The sequence below is a fragment of the Larimichthys crocea genome, chromosome V (genome assembly GCF_000972845.2).
Source record: "Larimichthys crocea isolate SSNF chromosome V, L_crocea_2.0, whole genome shotgun sequence".
NCBI classification, from domain to species: Eukaryota; Metazoa; Chordata; class Actinopteri; family Sciaenidae; genus Larimichthys; species Larimichthys crocea.
The window spans coordinates 3,890-21,278 of NC_040015.1; the positions used below are offsets into that span (position 1 = coordinate 3,890).

The 17,389-nt window shown below is 40.6% G+C and overlaps 2 protein-coding genes across 2 annotated transcripts; both read right to left on the reverse strand.

The window, feature by feature from the left end:
• Positions 1-859: 859 nt before the first annotated feature.
• On the reverse strand, positions 860-3,452 carry LOC113745773 (golgin subfamily A member 6-like protein 22). The gene is made up of 2 exons (XM_027278724.1): positions 2,564-3,452; positions 860-1,633 (listed from the first exon to the last, which is right to left on the reverse strand). Exons 1-2 carry the CDS (start codon positions 3,206-3,208, stop codon positions 860-862), a joined length of 1,419 nt encoding a protein of 472 aa, XP_027134525.1. The 5' UTR covers positions 3,209-3,452.
• A 6,015-nt stretch (positions 3,453-9,467) lies between these two features.
• Positions 9,468-12,393, reverse strand: LOC113745777 (uncharacterized). The gene is made up of 4 exons (XM_027278736.1): positions 11,819-12,393; positions 11,386-11,521; positions 10,721-11,013; positions 9,468-10,442 (listed from the first exon to the last, which is right to left on the reverse strand). Exons 2-4 carry the CDS (start codon positions 11,512-11,514, stop codon positions 9,878-9,880), a joined length of 987 nt encoding a protein of 328 aa, XP_027134537.1. The 5' UTR covers positions 11,515-11,521; positions 11,819-12,393; the 3' UTR covers positions 9,468-9,877.
• Between the last annotated feature and the right edge of the window lie 4,996 nt (positions 12,394-17,389).

Genomic DNA, 17,389 nt, shown 5'->3' on the forward strand with positions numbered 1-17,389 from the left:
TTCACGAGATCACACTTCATCCGCAATCATTCTTTTTCTATAAATTATTTTAACGTATCTTGTTGATGGTGTGGTCCATGCTAGTGAAATTAACAAAAGTAACAAAAAGCAATTTTGACAATGACATATTTAATTATTAATCAGTATTTTAATCATTTCTGTTCTTAGTGGACAAATGTGACACACATAAAATATATATATTTTTTTTTTTTTTTTTTTGGGGGGGGGGGGGGTAGTGGGGATATAATTAAACTAATTTTAAATTTAGTAACATTTTCAAAGCAGTGAAGTTGATTTATGGAAAATTGATTTCTTTAGATACGTAACTGGACCCATTACTGCTAAAGGCGGTACCTTGATATGCATAGCTGCGGGGACGCGTGTGGGAGGACGGGTTTATTTATTTATTCTGATCACTATCCTACTTTTACACTATTTTTAATTAATTGAACTTTAAACTGAAATGAATTGATTTACCACTTTATTTTACTCAGCATTGTACAAAGATGCACATAAATATCTATATACATAACAGTAAATGTAATTAACAAAAGTAACAAACAGTAATTTTGATTTCTTTATATACGTAACTGGACCCCTCACTGCTAAAGGCGGTACCTTGATATGTTTTGGGCAGGAGCTGCGGGGACGCGTGTGGGAGGACAGGTTTATTTATTTATTTATTCTGATTTCTATCCTACGTTTACACTGTTTTTAATTAATTGAACATTAAACTGAAATTAATTGATTTACCATTTTATTTTACTCGGTTCAATATAACTAATTGTGGTCCGGTTACTCCACTGTCACGGCCAGCCTAATCTGGGCAGTGGCTCCAGGGTAAGTGCCGCAACACGATCTACGTCCCGTAGATGGGGCTCGCTGCAGGGACGCGTGTGGGAGGACGGGGCTGGAGGTGCATGGGCAGGAGTTTGTGGGTGGGCCTCAGGAGGACCCTGCCACAGTGAAGCACCTCTGTGGCCTTACGAAGTTCCCCAGCAACATGTTGCTGGAGTCTTTCGTCCCTCCGTTGTACCTCCTCGGCCTTCCTCACAGCAGCATCATGCTCTTCCTTTCTTTGCTGCTCAAGGCGAGCACGTTTTTCAGCCGCCATCATTTCATTGTCCCGCATCAGCTGGATGTTTTTTTCTTTGATTTCTTGAGCCCTCAACCTCTGATGCTCCAAGAAAAGCCGGTGCTCCGCAATTTGAGCCTTCCGTTCCTCCACAGCCCTCTGACGCTCTTCTCTTTTCTTGGTCTCCGTCTCCCACATCACACTTTGTCTGTGGGCAGCAATGGACTCAAGTACTTGAGCTTTCCTCTCTGCGTCTATTGCAGGCTGCTTTTCACGTTCAGCCTCAATTAAAGCCACATCCCTTTCTAGTCTCTGCCTTTCTCTCAGAGACACGTTAATAGCCTGCTCATCTTTAAAGGCTGCCAGTTTGTCTGAAACTATTTGTTTGGGTATCTGGAGCTGTCTGAACTTCTCGGCCTGCTCAGTCTTCCTTTGGCGCCTCTTCTCTTCCAGTTCAAGACGAGCAAGCTCGGTTCTCTGCTCCTCTAGCAGCACTAATTGGGCCTCTCTCTCACGGTCCAGTCTTTTTTCAAAAATCTCTTCTGTGCGAGCTCTCAGTTCCCTTTTTGAATTGAACATTAAACTGAAATTAATTGATTTACCATTTTATTTTACTCGGTTTAATATAACTAATTGTGGTCCGGTTACTCCACTGTCACGGCCGGCCTAATCTGGGCAGTGGCTCCAGGGTAAGTGCCGCAACACGATCTACGTCCCGTAGATGGGGCTCGCTGCAGGGACGCGTGTGGGAGGACGGGGCTGGAGGTGCATGGGCAGGAGTTTGTGGGTGGGCCTCAGGAGGACCTTGCCACGGTGTTGGTGAAGCACCTCTGTGGCCTTACGAAGTTCCCCAGGAACATGTCGCTGGAGTCTTTCGTCCCTCCGTGCTTCCTCCTTGCTTCCTCACTGCAGTATTGTGCTTTCGGCTCTTAGCTGCTTGAGGCGAGCATGTTTTTCAGCCGCCATCACGCCGTTGTCCCTGATCACTTGGATGTGCTTTTCTCCACTTTCTTGAGCCCTCAATCTCGGGTGCTCCAAGAAAAGACAATGTTCCGCAATCAGCCTTCCTGATGCTCTCTCATCTGAGCTTTTTCATTTGTGAGCCTTATCATATTTTCATATTTGGCCCTTTCCTGTTCTATATTCTTAAGTTCAGTCAGGCAGTTATTTTCAGTTTCGCTCTTCTCTTTCCTTGGTCTCCGTCTCCCACATCACACATGTGGGCAGCAATAAACTCAAGTACTTGAGCTTTCCTCTCTGCGTTTATTGCGTGCTGCTTTGCACGTTCAGCCTCAATTAAAGCCACATCCCTTTCCAGTCTCATCTTTAAAGGCTGCCAGTTTGTCCAAAACTATTTGTTTGGGTTGGTATTTGGAGCTGTCTGAACTTCTCAGCCTGCTCAGTCTTCTTTTGGTGCCTCTTCTCTTCCAATTCAAGATGAGCAAGCAGGGCCCAGTCTTTTTTCAAAAACCTTATCCGAGCTCTCAGTTCCCTTTTCTTCGACTCGGCTAGTTCTTCTGCCTGACGACTGCGCTCCCGGGCTTCTCGCGCAATCCTCTCATTGAGCATTGCCCGCTCAGCATTCAGCTCCTGGTGCTGCTGTCTTCTCTTCTCACACTCCTTTTCTGAAATTTGTCTACGCTGAGCTTGAGCTACAGACTGGGCTTGGAGTCTTTTGTTCAGAAACTCCTGTTGCTCTCTCATCTGAGCTTCTTCATTTTTCAGCCGTATCATTTGTTCATGCTTCATATTTTCATGTTTGGCCCTTTCCTTTTCTATTTTCTTATTTTCAATCATCCAGTTATTTTCTATGTCACAGTGGATCCTGTTAAGGACTTTGCTGTTCAGGTCCCTAACGATGCTGTTTTGGTACAGCTGATGGATATCAGCTCTCTTAATATAGTCCTCGTTAGGTCTTCTGAATGTAATCTCCTCACAACCACCACCGTGATTTTTTAACCAGCGGGCCTTCAGGAGTATTCCCTCCGGACACCTGGCTTCTCCTTCCTTCCTAAGAGAGGGCTGAACTGAGGCTCCTGTCAGTCCACTGAATCTGTTGAAAAACACATTGACTTCATTGGCTCTGTCCAGGCTTCCCTCAGGCTGACTCCCCCTCGCTATGAATCCAGTCATGGTTCCTCATTCCAGCTTTACCGATTTTTTTTTTTTTACAATACATGTTTTACCACACAAAGGATGAGTACTGTTAACCTAGTAACAATGTATATATTACCTGAAGTTATCAACGGTTGCGCCGTGTCTTGTTGAGATGACGATGACGCTGGTGTTGTAGACGCCAGTTTCCTAAACACAGTACGGTTCTCCATCCTCAGGTTTGCTCTGTGCTTGATGCGGTGTTTCATCATATTACTAGTATTCCCCAGCCAAGTCCGCACGGCTTCAACCCACTTTATCGCCATACAAACTATCGTTGTTGCGGTGGTGGACCAATCACACGGCGCATTGAATCGAAGAACGCTTGCAGTGATTGGCTGCGAGCAAAACCATAGAAACACTTGAATTTGTGTTTTTGGCACATAAATGGTGCAGTATTCTACCACAATACATTTTCAGTTAAGAAGATAATATTAGTAATAATTAAACTTAATTTTTCATTCCATTTCAGTATAGAATTTAGTAATATACACATTTACTCATTCAAAATGAGTACTGGTCAATCTCAGGCTACTTTATTTAATTTATTGCAACTTTTGAAAGTTTATTATCATTGCATTTTTTTCTCTGCTGTTACCAAAACTCAAATGTCATTTTAAAACCACATTAAAAAGAATATCAACCACATACATTGTTTTCCCTTAGAAAAAGAGTCAATGTAGAAGAAATGGTTGGTTACATGAGAAAAATACTAATATTTATGACAAAAAAATTATTTATTTTGACCAGAGTTGTATTTCTCTAAGAATGCAAATGAAACCTTTTCCTTTATAGGACATTAAAAAAAAGCTAATTGAATCCAAAGATTGAGCATGTATTTCATTAAGCAATCAGACAACTGTTGAAACCAATATAAATGTAAAAATACAGTTTATTATCTTTATTTTTGAAGAAGTAATTGAATAATCAGTAAAAAAAACATTTGGTAACAGGAATGAAAATTGGTAACAGGAATGAGTATGGGAGGGCATTATGTGAGTGTATGTGATCTGTTTATTGTGTCAAACTCATTGCACTACCGAGCTACATGAAGAACATCATATTAAAATACACTGTTGATAGTATTGATAAGATTAAAAGACAGAACATATAGAAAATTATTAAAATACATCAACATTTCAAAAAACTGTTACACGGGACTCACACAGGAGGCGGAACGGCAGCGGAACGGTCCTTTGCCCGGCGTCAACTCACACCGGACGCGGATCAGCCGCGGAACGGCAGCGGAGCGAGCCGGCCGTATTCACGCGAGATCACGCGAGAATCCTGGACATACCCGAGACCCCGCGATAAACAGTGTATAAAGAAAACAACAACAACAAACAGCTGACTTTGCTTCTCCAACATGGAGATTATAAAAAGCATCTGTTGTGTCATAAATGATTGTGTGTTGTTCCACTTCAACAATTAGTCTCTCGTTGAGACCCTTTGATCAATCTTTGATCACCTGGTGCCACCAGTCATGACTTAACGTTGGTGTGAAGTTGTAAAAAGCTACATGAACTGCGAATTGTGTTTTATTTTGAAAGGGGGCGGAAGTTTATTACGTTGATTCTGTGTTGGATTTCCTGTCTGGTGCACAGTGCTCTGTTGAAATTTACGAGGTTTAGCCGCGGCTCGCGGAAAAAATAGAAATCCTGCGGAAAGCTGCTTCTGGGACGCTGCTGAGCCGCGCCCTGTGTGAGTGCTCTCATTGACTAGACTGACTTCTATTTGCTACAGTAACCGCGGTTGTGCCGTTCCGCGTCCGGTGTGAGTTGGCCTTTAGAGGTAGTATAGTGGGAGTCAAAAAGGAAATCCCCACTAACTAACTGTGTGTGTGAGTGAGTGAGTGAATTATGTATGTGTGTGTGTGTGTGTGTAAGCATACTGGCTTTGTGCCTTTGTGTATGACAGTGAAAGACAAGAAAGAGCGATGTACTGTAGTGGTTTGTCTGCTGAGCTTTGAACTGCCAGACAGGAGGCCTAGAGGAAGACCAAAGAGGAGGTTTATGGATGCAGTGAAAGAGGACATAAAGGTAGTTGATGTGAGAGAAGAGGATGCAGAAGACAGGGTTAGATGGAGGCAACTGATTTGCTGTGGCGACCCCTGAAGGGAAAAGCCGAAAGACTGTAGTGGTTTGTCGATTTGTCTTGCTTCTCTCCCTTTAGCTTGTCACGGATGCACAGCATTGGTTCTTTACATCTGAAAAAGATAAAATGGACACAGATGAAAAGTTAAGATGTTACTTGGATCTATGCACTGACCATCCTTTCCAATAAATTTGAAAATATTCTACACCTACAGAATATATTCATTATCCCGAGTTTTACATCAATCATGACTTTAATAGATGAAAAAAAAACTGACTGACCTCTTCTAAGACTTTCTGTAGCTTTCCCCAGATTTCTTTGTCAATTTCCATGTGACGTGATGTGACTGGTTTAGGGGGTTTGATGACGGACACAATATCATCGAACAGGTACCACAGAATATCATCTCGGGCTGGCCAGAAGTACCTGTTGACCCCTACTTTTGCCATATACTGCGGACCTCAACATGTGTTTTGCTCATGTCTGTGATGACTCCAGGGTACAGATCACCATCGTACTCACTGGCCAACAGCTTCAGGCCTTTGCCACTCTGTGATGTCTGTGGATGCTGTAGGAACTGCCTGTGAATGAGCGAATGTAAAATGCTTTGCATCAAAGCATTCACAGTGGAGATTCTGTGCTGCTGTGCACTTGCAGCTGCAGGGGCGTCACAGCGCTTTAAAAAGTGGGGGTGTTCTAGGGGTGGCACATGAGCGAAATTATCTGCATTGATTATCGGGAAAATTAACCATATATATGTATAACTAGAAATAATTAAAATGCTCTGACCACTCAATCAACTTTGGCAAGTTATGGCTAACAGCTGAATGCCTGTTGCCAGCCTGGCAACAAAAAGTGGAAGAAACATTTACTTGCTACTTGCTTACTTGCCATCACTGGTGATGGTAGTTTGGAAGCAGGATTTGAGTCTTCAATTTTCTATCAAAGAACTCCCCAACATCTAACTCAATCTTTATTTATATAGCACAACACAATACAAATAAAGAATGCAATACATAGTGCTTCACAAACTAAAAAACATCTGACAGAAATTAAGCGAATATTGAAAACCCACCACAAGACAGAAAAATTAAACACTGTCCACCAACTATTCACCAATGAGGTCATGTTTTGGTGGAGTGTGGCTGTGAGCAGGATTACACAAAACCAACAGAACAGAGATGCACCAAACTTTGTGGAGGGATGGGGCTCAGGCCAGGGAAGGAATCTGGTTACTCCCAACCCCTACTCAAAACTTCCAAAAGTACTCCTCCTACTGTCTTTGCATGAAATGAATTCTTTGGCAATTGCCTTCCTGTTTAACATGTCAAGCTTTTCCTTGTGAATATGGCACACAGCCACACTGTTCAGGCGTATTTGTGTCATGGTACTCCTAAGCCATGTCTTCAGCCTTCGGAGCCCACTGAAGCTTCTCTCCGCCTCAGCTGATGACACTGGGGTAACAATAAGCAGTCTCACAAGTGTTTCAACTTGTTCAAAGAGGCCACGGACCTCTGGACACATCCCCTGAAGAATACAAACAACATCACTGCTGGAGTGGAACTTATACTTGCTTCTGAACATTGCAAGTTGCAGCTTCAGGCTTTCTAGGTTGAGCTCTGGATACTTCTGTACATCATTGTGTATTTCTCCAGTTATGAGGACTTGCTCCAGATTTCTGATCATTCTCATTCCTTCCTGCTCAAACCATTCTCTAATCTGCACATCCACAACATCAAGGACTTTGTAGTACTCTCCTCTGTAGTACTCTGACGGGGATGCATGCACATATGCAGGAGCAGAGCCGGTAAAGCGCTGAGGTGGCTTATGGTGACGTGGAGATGAAATTGGTGTTAGACCAAGAGTTTCACACATCTGTAATGCTTTGCTGTGAACAGTTTGGAAACTGTGTGGGTTGCGTTTTTTAGCAAGACTTTCTTTCACACAGGCGACAGCAGACAGCATGCCATCGATAGTCTGCGTTCTACTCTGGAGAGAAACATTGAGAGTCTCTAACTCTCCTATTGCCTCTAAGGCAAGCAAAAGGCCAAGAACATGGTCTGATCATCAAACTTAGAAGTAGATGTCTGCAAATTAGCAAACCTTCTGTCAGTTACCATTAACTTGACTAGATGCTAAGTTTGTTTGCCACCTGGCTTGGTTAATATTGACTTAAATGTCACAAAGCAAGACATAGTTTTGTTAGTTACCGACAAAATTCCTCATTACTTACTGGTCAGATGACTGTTACAGCCTCTGCTCGCTGTCTGCTTCGTAATAAAGAAATGCAGATAGAGCTCTGAAAAAATGTTTATTTTTTTATTTTTCGCGCAGTGGGCCTGGTGGGTTTGGTCAAATGGCTGTGATTGGCCGGATGGATCTAACTGGACCAATGGGTTTTCATGTAGCCTATGGAGAACTGATGTGCGCTCCGTTTCAGTATGCTGGTGGACCGTGAGGACGGGTAAATGGTTTAAATCTCAGAAAAAGTGGGGGGGATGAAATCGTCTTTTTGTAAAAGTGGGGGTGTCGCATCCCCCCCATCCCCCACGGGTGCAACGCCTGTGTGCAGCTGACATCCCTGTAGGAGAGTTCTCCATAGGCAAGGGTCACTGCCTGATGCATCTTCATGGTGGATGGAAGAGGAGGCAAATCATTAGGCATTCCTTGAACTGCTCTGTCGATGTCTTGTTCATCCACAAAAAATAACTTGACTGAGGTTCCACTTTTCTGCAGTGCAGAATACAGCTCTGCAGCACCAGGTATGTCTGTTCCTTTGCAGACTATGCTGTCTGCTTTCCTCTTTAGTGCCCCTCCGATGCCATCAGGGGCACCCTTCCCATGACTTGCCTCAAAAAAGTTCCACGTCCCTGCTTTAAATCCACAGCTGAAAAGCTCAGTGCTAACCAAAAAAAAGTTACCTCACTGCCTATACTGGGTGCAAGGTCCATCACCGTAAAAATGGACTGTAGTGATCTCAGGGTATGTACTCCGCACATAGTCAAGCACTGGGGACAAGTGCTGCCAGATTGCTGGTGGGCCCTTCAGTCTGAGGGGGAAATTGAGCAGAAGGACACTGGACTGGAGTTGGAATGTACATAAAGCACACCTGTGTGCAGTGTTGCTTGCTGGTGTGACGCTCCGAAGTGTACGGCTTGTATTTCAGCACTGTACTTGCATATGTAATTTTCTGAAAAGTCTACATGAATTAAACATTTATGGCCTTTCAACCCATTTCTGAGTGCCCTGTAGTGGTTGTACTGATTGCTGATGTTATATACATGTCTCGTTAACCTATGGAGCTGGAGGTTCAGCTGGTCTAGCAGATCTTCAAGAGTGGACCGGAACTCCTTCTTCATGGTGACTTTCGATGTTTTGTTTGGGTCATTCTTATGCTCCTTATCCACTGTTCCCCACTGCAGGTAAGTAACCTCACTCTCTGCTACATATGAACTTGAGACTGGGCAGGAGAGGTCTTTACATTCATTACAGTCACCATACATGTATTTTATGTTTTCAGAGTCACATGTGATTGATTTCACCAGCTCATCCAAATTGATGGTGTTGATGACCCTGAGTTGGTGTAGCTTCTGAACAATGAATGCCAAATTCTCATGCATTTTGCACATGCATGTGTCACGATCACTTAGTGGAAAGTTGGAACCACAACCCAGAATGGACGTAGAGAACAAAAAAAGAGAATAAGAGCTAAATCTCTCTTCAGCCAAAAATTTCAGGTGTAAGTTCTTCATTGTATCTAAAAGATTAGATTAGATTAGATAATACTTTATTTATCCCACAACGGGGAAATTCACTTGTTTACAGCAGCGAAAAATAGTCAAGGAGAAAACACAAGTGTACATATTTACAAAAAGTACTAAAGTAGAATGTGCTAAAACAAGTACTAAGATAGAACATAAACTTAAAAAAACAACAACAACAACAACAACAACAAAAAAACAAAAAAAAACAAGAACAAAAAATAGCAATGAAGAAAAAAATAGCAATGGACAAAAAAATAGCAATGGTTGACATGAACAAGAGACTACAACATGATCAGGTGCAGGTGTTGTAAAGTCTCACAGGACCTGCGGAACCTCTCCTTCTTACACCGTGGGTGTAGCAGTCTGCTGCTGAAGGAGCTGCTCAGAGCCCCCACAGTGTCATGTAGGGGGTGAGAGGGGTTGTCCATGATGGATGTCAGCTTAGCTAACATCCTCATCTCACCCACTTCCTCTATGGAGTCCAGAGGACAGTCCAGGACGGAGCTCGCTCTTCTAATAAGTCTATTGAGTCTGCTCCTGTCCCTGTCCGTGCTGCCCCCTCTCCAGCAGACCACAGCATAAAAGATGGCTGAGGCCACCACAGAGTCATAAAAAGTTTTGAGGAGAGCCCTGCACACTCCAAAGGACCTCAGCCTCCTCAGCAGGTGGAGGCGACTCTGGCCCTTCTTATAGAGAGCATGGGTGTTGTCAGTCCAGTCCAGTTTGTTGTTGAGGTGAACACCCAGGAATCTGTAGCTCTGCACCACCTCTATGTCCGATCCCTTGATGTTCACCGGTGTGAAGTGGGACGTGGGAAAAGGAATCGCTTTTGCTTTTTAGTTTTTTTAACAGTGATTGTCTGCTTTTTCCCTGTTGTGATTCGGCTCACATCATCTCTCTCATAGAAAGCCCTCACGCCGTCCACCAGATAATTCCCTATCCCTCTCTTTCGCATCCGTTGGTAGGTGTAGCCATCAGTTACATTCTGCCATCTTCTATTTGAAAAACCCACTGAAGCCTGTGCAATCCGTTGCAGCCTGTACTTCTTCATAACCTGCCCTGTTATGACTTTGGAAATGATCTGCCTTTCTCTCTCCCCCTGTGCATTTCTATACTTGTTCCTAATGTTCTCAATCAAAACATGATGAAAGAAGAGAGTCTTTCTAATGGCCGCATGTGGAAGCTGTCTTATTTGTCGGTTAACTTTTGTACGTGGAGACTCATTTTTCCTTTTCAACCTTTGAACTTGTTTCTTGTATTTGTTCTTTCTTCGTGTTACATTTTTCAGACGACTGTGTAACTCATCATTTTGTTTCATCAACTTATATTTTGTTTTCTGTCCTTGATCACGTTGCCTAAAACACAAGTACACATTGCATTTTATTACACTGTTCAGTAACACTGTTTATTAATGTCTGTAGCCTATTTAGAAATGTATTTATTGATTATTTATTTAACTATTTATTTACATCTCACACATACATATCAGACGATTTGGTTCCACCATATTTTTTTTGGGAAGTGACTGTATTCAGGATTCTTTAAGATTAATTAATTGTGGCATTCAATACCGCAATTTATTGTGAAAACAAATAATTGTTACATCCCTTCAACACACAAACAAAAAATAAACCTTGAGAAGCTGGGCTGCACATCTAGAGCTGGTTCTGGGCTGTGTGGAGGAGTGGCAAGGACCTCCTGTAGTGCCCTTTTTCTCTCCTTCAGCCTGTAGAATGTCTCCCTCCACTTTCTGCGCTGTTGTCGATGCTCTCTGGCACTGACTTGACTAATGTTCTTTCTCTTGCCTGACTGCAGATCTTTCTTGTAATTCTCCTTTTCCTTGAGTAAATATTTTTCCCTTCTCTCTGGATCAGCATCACGCCTGGCTCGATACCGCCGCTGCTTTTCAGCAGCGCTCAATGCTCCCTGTAATTATTATTCACAAAACTGAAAATGTATTCACAAAACTGAAAATGTATACAATCATGTAAAGTAATTAATGTTCAACCATTCATTATATTATTTACATTCATTCATTCATTGTATTCTTTTAATTAATATAAAAGGGCATCAGAGGACACTAGCCTATTCATTGCTGTTACCGCCAACTCAGTGCTGTTACTCTTTATTTGAGTAACAGCACTGAGGGTAACAGCAATGAGTTTTTAGCATAAAATTAGCAATTGTGTGAAATCTAGCCACTTAGCATCTATGCTAGTAGCTTGAGCATATGTAGCACATTCTTAACCTTCTACTGCATGACTTTTTGATTTTGGGGGGAAAAAATGTCTCTCAAACCTGAAGGGATCCATTCCTCCTGGTCCATTTCCTCACTTTCACTGTCATCAAGTTCACTGTCCTCGCTGTCTGTGGGAATGGCCCTAACCTGACAATCCTCCTGCTTCCTTCCATAAAAAGTACTAACATCCATGTCCTGTATAAATATCATTAGATTGTAAAGTAAAAATATTGACTATGATCATTTATGCATACAAACACATCTCCATACATACACATGCAAATGCATTATATTGCCTGAATAAAATTGGGCTAACTGCACAATGTTGCCTTGAGGCAACAAATGAAAAAGACACAGTTTTCATCTATAAATAAAACAAAATAAGTATTTAAACAATCAAACAAGCTTCACTGTACACTCATGCACATGCACATATTTTTTTGGTATAAAGTTATTGAATTTAAACATTTTAAAAAGTGAAATTAGTCTTACCAATCGGTGGCATGTGTCCCATGCGGCTTGACTTCCTGAAAAGACTGGTCCACCCCCCAAACCAAATGCCACACCCACTTTAAATCATCATTTTATTGGACAGAGATGTCTCTGGTAGTATCATTAGAAAAAAAAAGAAAAAAATCTTTTAAAGAGCCAGTGTAGGATTTAAAAATGTTGTTTGTTGCCTGAGGGCAACGCCATGCAGTACAGGGTTAAGATTCAACTGAATAATTTACTTTTGATATCAACAAATATTGTCTTAGAGATAATTTAGGTAATGTGTCATATTTCCATATTTAGCCTGTGGTATATATATATATATATATAATTTTAATTTTAAGATACATTTAGATTAGGGCTCTAAATTAACACCCGCCAAATGCGGGTGAAAATACATTTTGGCGTGTATTAAAAAAAACTCACTAGCCAGGTTGGCCGGTGATGAATGAGGACCTTTACCATCTATTTCGCGGGACGCGTGATCGCGGTTTCTATGGGAACACGCACAGCGCATGCTCTCACTGGTCAAACAGGCTTCCTGGCGCGTTGCGTGAGCGTGGCGCGTTGGTCCGTCCTGCACGCGACTTCAAACCCCACCGGGAGTGTTTGAGAAGTGAGCGCTTAGCCCGCCAGACTTTGTTTACTTGCTCAGATTTGGACATTTTCCCTGTGTATGTTCTTCTAAACATGCTTCTATATGCGCAAATATGCTACGTAGTTAATTATTATTATGTACAGAAATGGGTCATATTAGACCCTGAATGGTATGTAAGGGTTAATGAGTAATGAAATAAGTTTCCAACTTCATTGTAAGATTAAAGCTTGAGTTAATAAAATGATCAAATTAATTCAGTTGCTCTCATAATCTGTTTTTTTTTTGCATGGGAAAAAATGTGGCTAGTGGAAATTCTGTTTGGCTGGTAACTTCAGAAACATACCAGCCACATTGGCTGGTGATCAAAAAAGTTAATTTAGAGCCCTGATTAATGAAAAAGAGCTGAAGGAATATGCAATACTCCACAGCCTTATCAACTCCCACCCAACTCTTTCCAACCCCGTCTTCCCTTATGTATTTAATCTAAAATTATTAACAACACTACCTTTCCCCTGTGACTTGTTGAACTTTTTAGAATTAAATTAGAATTTTTCAAATTTATGTCTCATTCATGAGTGAATTTTCTGGTGTGGGACCAACAAAGTCTATCTTAATTTGTTTTAGCTGATCCTGTACTATAGACTGGGCTTAGAAGTGTTCTGTTAAGGAGCTCCACCCGGTCATACCTCGTACCTTTTGCTGTTCTATTTTTCTTTAGTTAAATCAGTTTACAAATTTATATATCACAATTGATCTTCTTAAGCACCATTCAAGTCAGTAACAAGACTGTTTTGGTAAAGCTGATGGATATCCGCTGTGATAAGGGTCTTCTGAAAGCCTTTTTTCTGCATCTCCTTTTCATTCATTTGTGCAGATCTTCTGAGAAAGATATACTCCACACTTCTCATCAAACTGACTATGACAGTTTTATGACATTGACCTTTGAACTAATGAGGTGTTAAGTTGGAGTCTTAAAGATAAGTTCAGGGGAAGTTACATTAAACAACACACAGGATCTTGGAGGCTCTGCCATTGTCTGTAACTATTGTAGGAGAAGTTAAATACTTGTGTTCAGCATATGGACATGTTACCCCATATTTAACTACACATCAGCTATTTTTTAACAGCACTCTGCGAGGGGCCTCAATGTTTTCCCACTGTTGCTTGATGTAGGATTTTGGCTGCGTTTCATAATGCACCAAACATATACAATATGTTGCTCCAAAATAGCCTATAAAGCCTTCACGAATGTGCAGGTTACCCATCATGTCACATGCACTAATACATACTATTACATTAAACATGTGATGTGTAGCATCATACTATATATCTGTAACAAGAAGGGTTGTCACATAAAGCAGGAGGTAATCATAGAGTGTAAATCAATAAATATAATTGCAAAGGAAAAAGAAGTTCCACTATGTTTAAAAAATTAAAAAGGCTGTGCAGTTTTGTAAAAAGTGTGTAAAAGTTCCCAGTATGTAGAATATTTCACAGTATTTAATGTATATGATATGAAAAACATACTTTTTTAGTTTTCTGGTGTTGTGATTTGTGACTGCAAAGGTTTCAGGGATTTATAAAGCATTGTAATACCGCCCTCCAGTGATCAAACTGTAGTATTGCATCAAAGTGAAAGCTAATTTGTGCTGGCCAGGAGATTGTTTCAGTTCACTTTTGATGTACAGGAATGTGAATGTGTTATAATAACAAAAGGCACTAAAAAGATTTAATTAATATTTTTGTACTACTGATTATACACACTTCTTAGTACTGAGTTATTCATTATTTTATAATGTCGCTCAACAGTTAATCGAACTCAATGCACCACATAATGACCTCAAACAACACTGACAACAGGCAGCAAGACAATATGTATCACTATTGTCTTTGAAGTATCTTTTTTTCCATGTATTCATCTATTTATATAGCATATAGAGTGGTTGTGGTGGTTCCACTCTTCCTCCATGTCTGCTAGGCACGGGTTGCTACAATGTAAGATTCTCCACCTCTATCACTTACCTAAAGATCAGATTGTCTCAAATATATTAGGATGTGCCCTGTTCGGAGTCACCCTCAACTTTTTTTAACAGTAGCCTATATATATTATATAAATAATTTACCGTATAACCCATTCTCATGACGGCCTCCATTAAAGCAGTAATTCTGCCCTAATAAATCACGTGTCCACAAAGAAAGCATGTTTATGTTATGAACTGTTGTTGTTCAGCCACTAATAATGATCCCATGATTTTGGTGTGTGTGCGCCTCTGTGTGTTCCAATGCATAATTAGAGTGTCTTATGTATTTTAATATATATTTTATTGTCAAAATAAAGATACATTTTATTTGTTATTTACATAAGGCAGTTGCAACAAACATCTCTAGGCTAAGTGAGGAAACTGCCTTTGGGTTTTATTCATAGACTTTATAAAACATGGACATTGTATACATATATATACTCTGAAGAGCCGTTGTAAAATTCAAAATGTGTGGCTCTGGCCACTGCCATCTTGGCAGCCTCTACTGTCTCCTGGATTAGCTGCAAAACTGTTTTTTGTACCAGGCTGTAAACATGTTTATATCTGCTGTGAAGTTGGGCATTTTAACCTTGAGGCTTATGGTTTTGCAGCCAGCTTTAGTTAGGATCCTTGTGTTCCTCGTTACCCTGCTTAAACAGCGAAAAATTGTTTTCTAATGTGCAAGCTAGCTAGCTTATGAGGCATCAGCTTCCCAAGAGGTCATGGTTGCCCCTGATCTGTATTAATTTAGAACCAGTAATAGACTAATATTACTGACTCTAATTAATTGAGGTCTTAGAAATGTATCTCACCAACAGCAAATTTAGAAAGGAAACAGAGAATATTTGCAAATTTGGGAATTAAAATGTCAATTTCCTTTTGAAATCTAAGTTTTAACCTCCACCCCCTCAGGTCACACAGACCTCTGACTGGCTGTCAGTGGAAGAAGTGAGCTCACCACGGCCAGCACGTGTAGTTGGTGTACAGTGTCACAGACCAAAACACACAGCTCGTAATACATCCACTGCAACTCTAGAGCTGATTCCTGTCTCGGATACATTGTTGTGTACATGTTTGGTGACGTACACATCCAAACACACTGAAGGCAGATATATTATCTGAATTGAAAGGCCGTTATTTTGAGTCAACAGTATGTGTCAGGTGACAGGAAAAACATAGATATCAACATGAAACTTCACCAGTTGACTACCTACATGCAGACAATGATCATTTCTGCATTAAAGATTATGTAACTGGATTGCAAATTGGATGTGCAAATGAGGCATTGTCTCATATGGGAATTTGCATACATATCCAGAACAGGTTCAAATTACTTCATTCATTTTATCTTCTGATCTTACCAGGATCAAACAGGTTAAAAGTTGAAACTGGGACAAAGGCCTGGTACATCCTGGACAGATCAGCAATTCACAGGGCTGACACACTGAGACAAACAACCATTCAGGCTCACATTCACACCTATGGGTAATTTCGAACCATCAATTAACCTGAATGTGTTTGGACATCTTTTGTTTCATGTCAGAGTCAAAGGTTTTTCCAGAGGGATATTTGGATCTTTTTAATCACTCCACAAATCACAAAAATACCGTCAAGAGTCATAAAGATCAATCTTTGCCATGTTTTTATGAATCAAATGTAGTATAAACAAATATAAACAAAGTCCTTTGTAAAAAAATGAAGACAGGAATCAAACTGGAAGGTTTGATGTATGTAAGTCCTGCTGAATTGAGGCTCAAAGAGAAAAAAATAATTTGGAGAAAGCGGCCTTTAAAGATATGGGGTTGTAAAATTTTGAGACACTTGAATGAATACTAATTTTAACTAATCTTTTACCATGAAACTTGATTTGATTACTTTAATGAAGACACATTTTTTTTTTTCTGAAATTTTATGTTTCATCCATTCATTTTCTTCCACTTATCCGGGGTCAGGTCATGGTGGCAGCGGGTTTAGCAGGGTTTCCCCTCCCAGTTGGACGTTCCCAGAATACCTCCAAAGGAACCCAGGGTGTCCTGATCATTTGCTTGAACCACCAAAAAGAAGGAAAAGAAAGAAAAAAAAAAAGTGTTTGAATATGCAAATTAGGCATTACCTAATGGTAACTTTTGGTGAAATCTACAGACACAAACAGAGAAAATAAACACTTGAATGTGGATTTGGGCCAATTTCTTTCCATTAGTCTGAATTTTAGGGTAGTCTAACGCGTGTTGTAGAAGCAAAATAGTTGCCTGAAGTGTCTCACCTTCTAATATTTGGTCACACCTGCTAAGATTGAAGACATGTTGAGGTTTAAAACTATATTTTATACTTGATTAGATTTTTTTAAATTTTATTTATTCCATTCATTGTTAAAAATAGTGCACAGTATCAGTGACAGCTACTAAATAATCCACTCCTCGCTTTCCCCATTTGGACAGAGCTTTAATTAAATGACCAGGAAGTAGATGGAGTTAGATGGGAGTAACTTAAACTCTCTTAAAGAGAGAACATGACTTGAAACTGAAACCTTTAGGTTTAGGTTTGCAGTACACACTGGTAATTTTCCTGCTCTGACGATCTTGTCCTATATATCCTCAGTGACAGATCAGATACCCTGGTGGTGGTGAATATTTTACAGGAGGCCTCATGAGGAAGACTTGGTTTGAAAGACTGGTGAATGAAATACACCATGGACAACAAGGACAATGAATGATATTCAAGAAATAGTTCAGCATTTTGGAAATAAGTATATTTTTGATGGTAATACGATGAGGTGATTGATATCAATGTCATATATGTGAAGTGCAAAAATAGAGTCTGGACATGCCTGGTAGGCTGGAAGCAGGGGCGAACAGCTAGCCTTACTCTATCTACAGGTACAAAAATATACCTACACCTTTGTAGGTCACTAATCAATCCTTTTTTTTAATCTGTTGCTTGCCTGTTTAATCT

What these genes read in the sequence shown, in the direction of transcription:
- LOC113745777 (XM_027278736.1), bottom strand. Translation starts at nt 11,514, where the DNA reads ATGTTAGTACTTTTTATGGAAGGAAGCAGGAGGATTGTCAGGTTAGGG. An exon ending in GGAGGAATGGATCCCTTCAG is followed by an intron (nt 11,014 to 11,385) that starts GTTTGAGAGACA and finishes TAATAATTACAG; the next exon opens with GGAGCATTGAGCGCTGCTGA. An exon ending in GTGCAGCCCAGCTTCTCAAG is followed by an intron (nt 10,443 to 10,720) that starts GTTTATTTTTTG and finishes CTTGTGTTTTAG; the next exon opens with GCAACGTGATCAAGGACAGA.
- LOC113745773 (XM_027278724.1), bottom strand. Translation starts at nt 3,208, where the DNA reads ATGACTGGATTCATAGCGAGGGGGAGTCAGCCTGAGGGAAGCCTGGAC. An exon ending in CCGAGTCGAAGAAAAGGGAA is followed by an intron (nt 1,634 to 2,563) that starts CTGAGAGCTCGG and finishes TCAAAAAGGGAA; the next exon opens with CTGAGAGCTCGCACAGAAGA.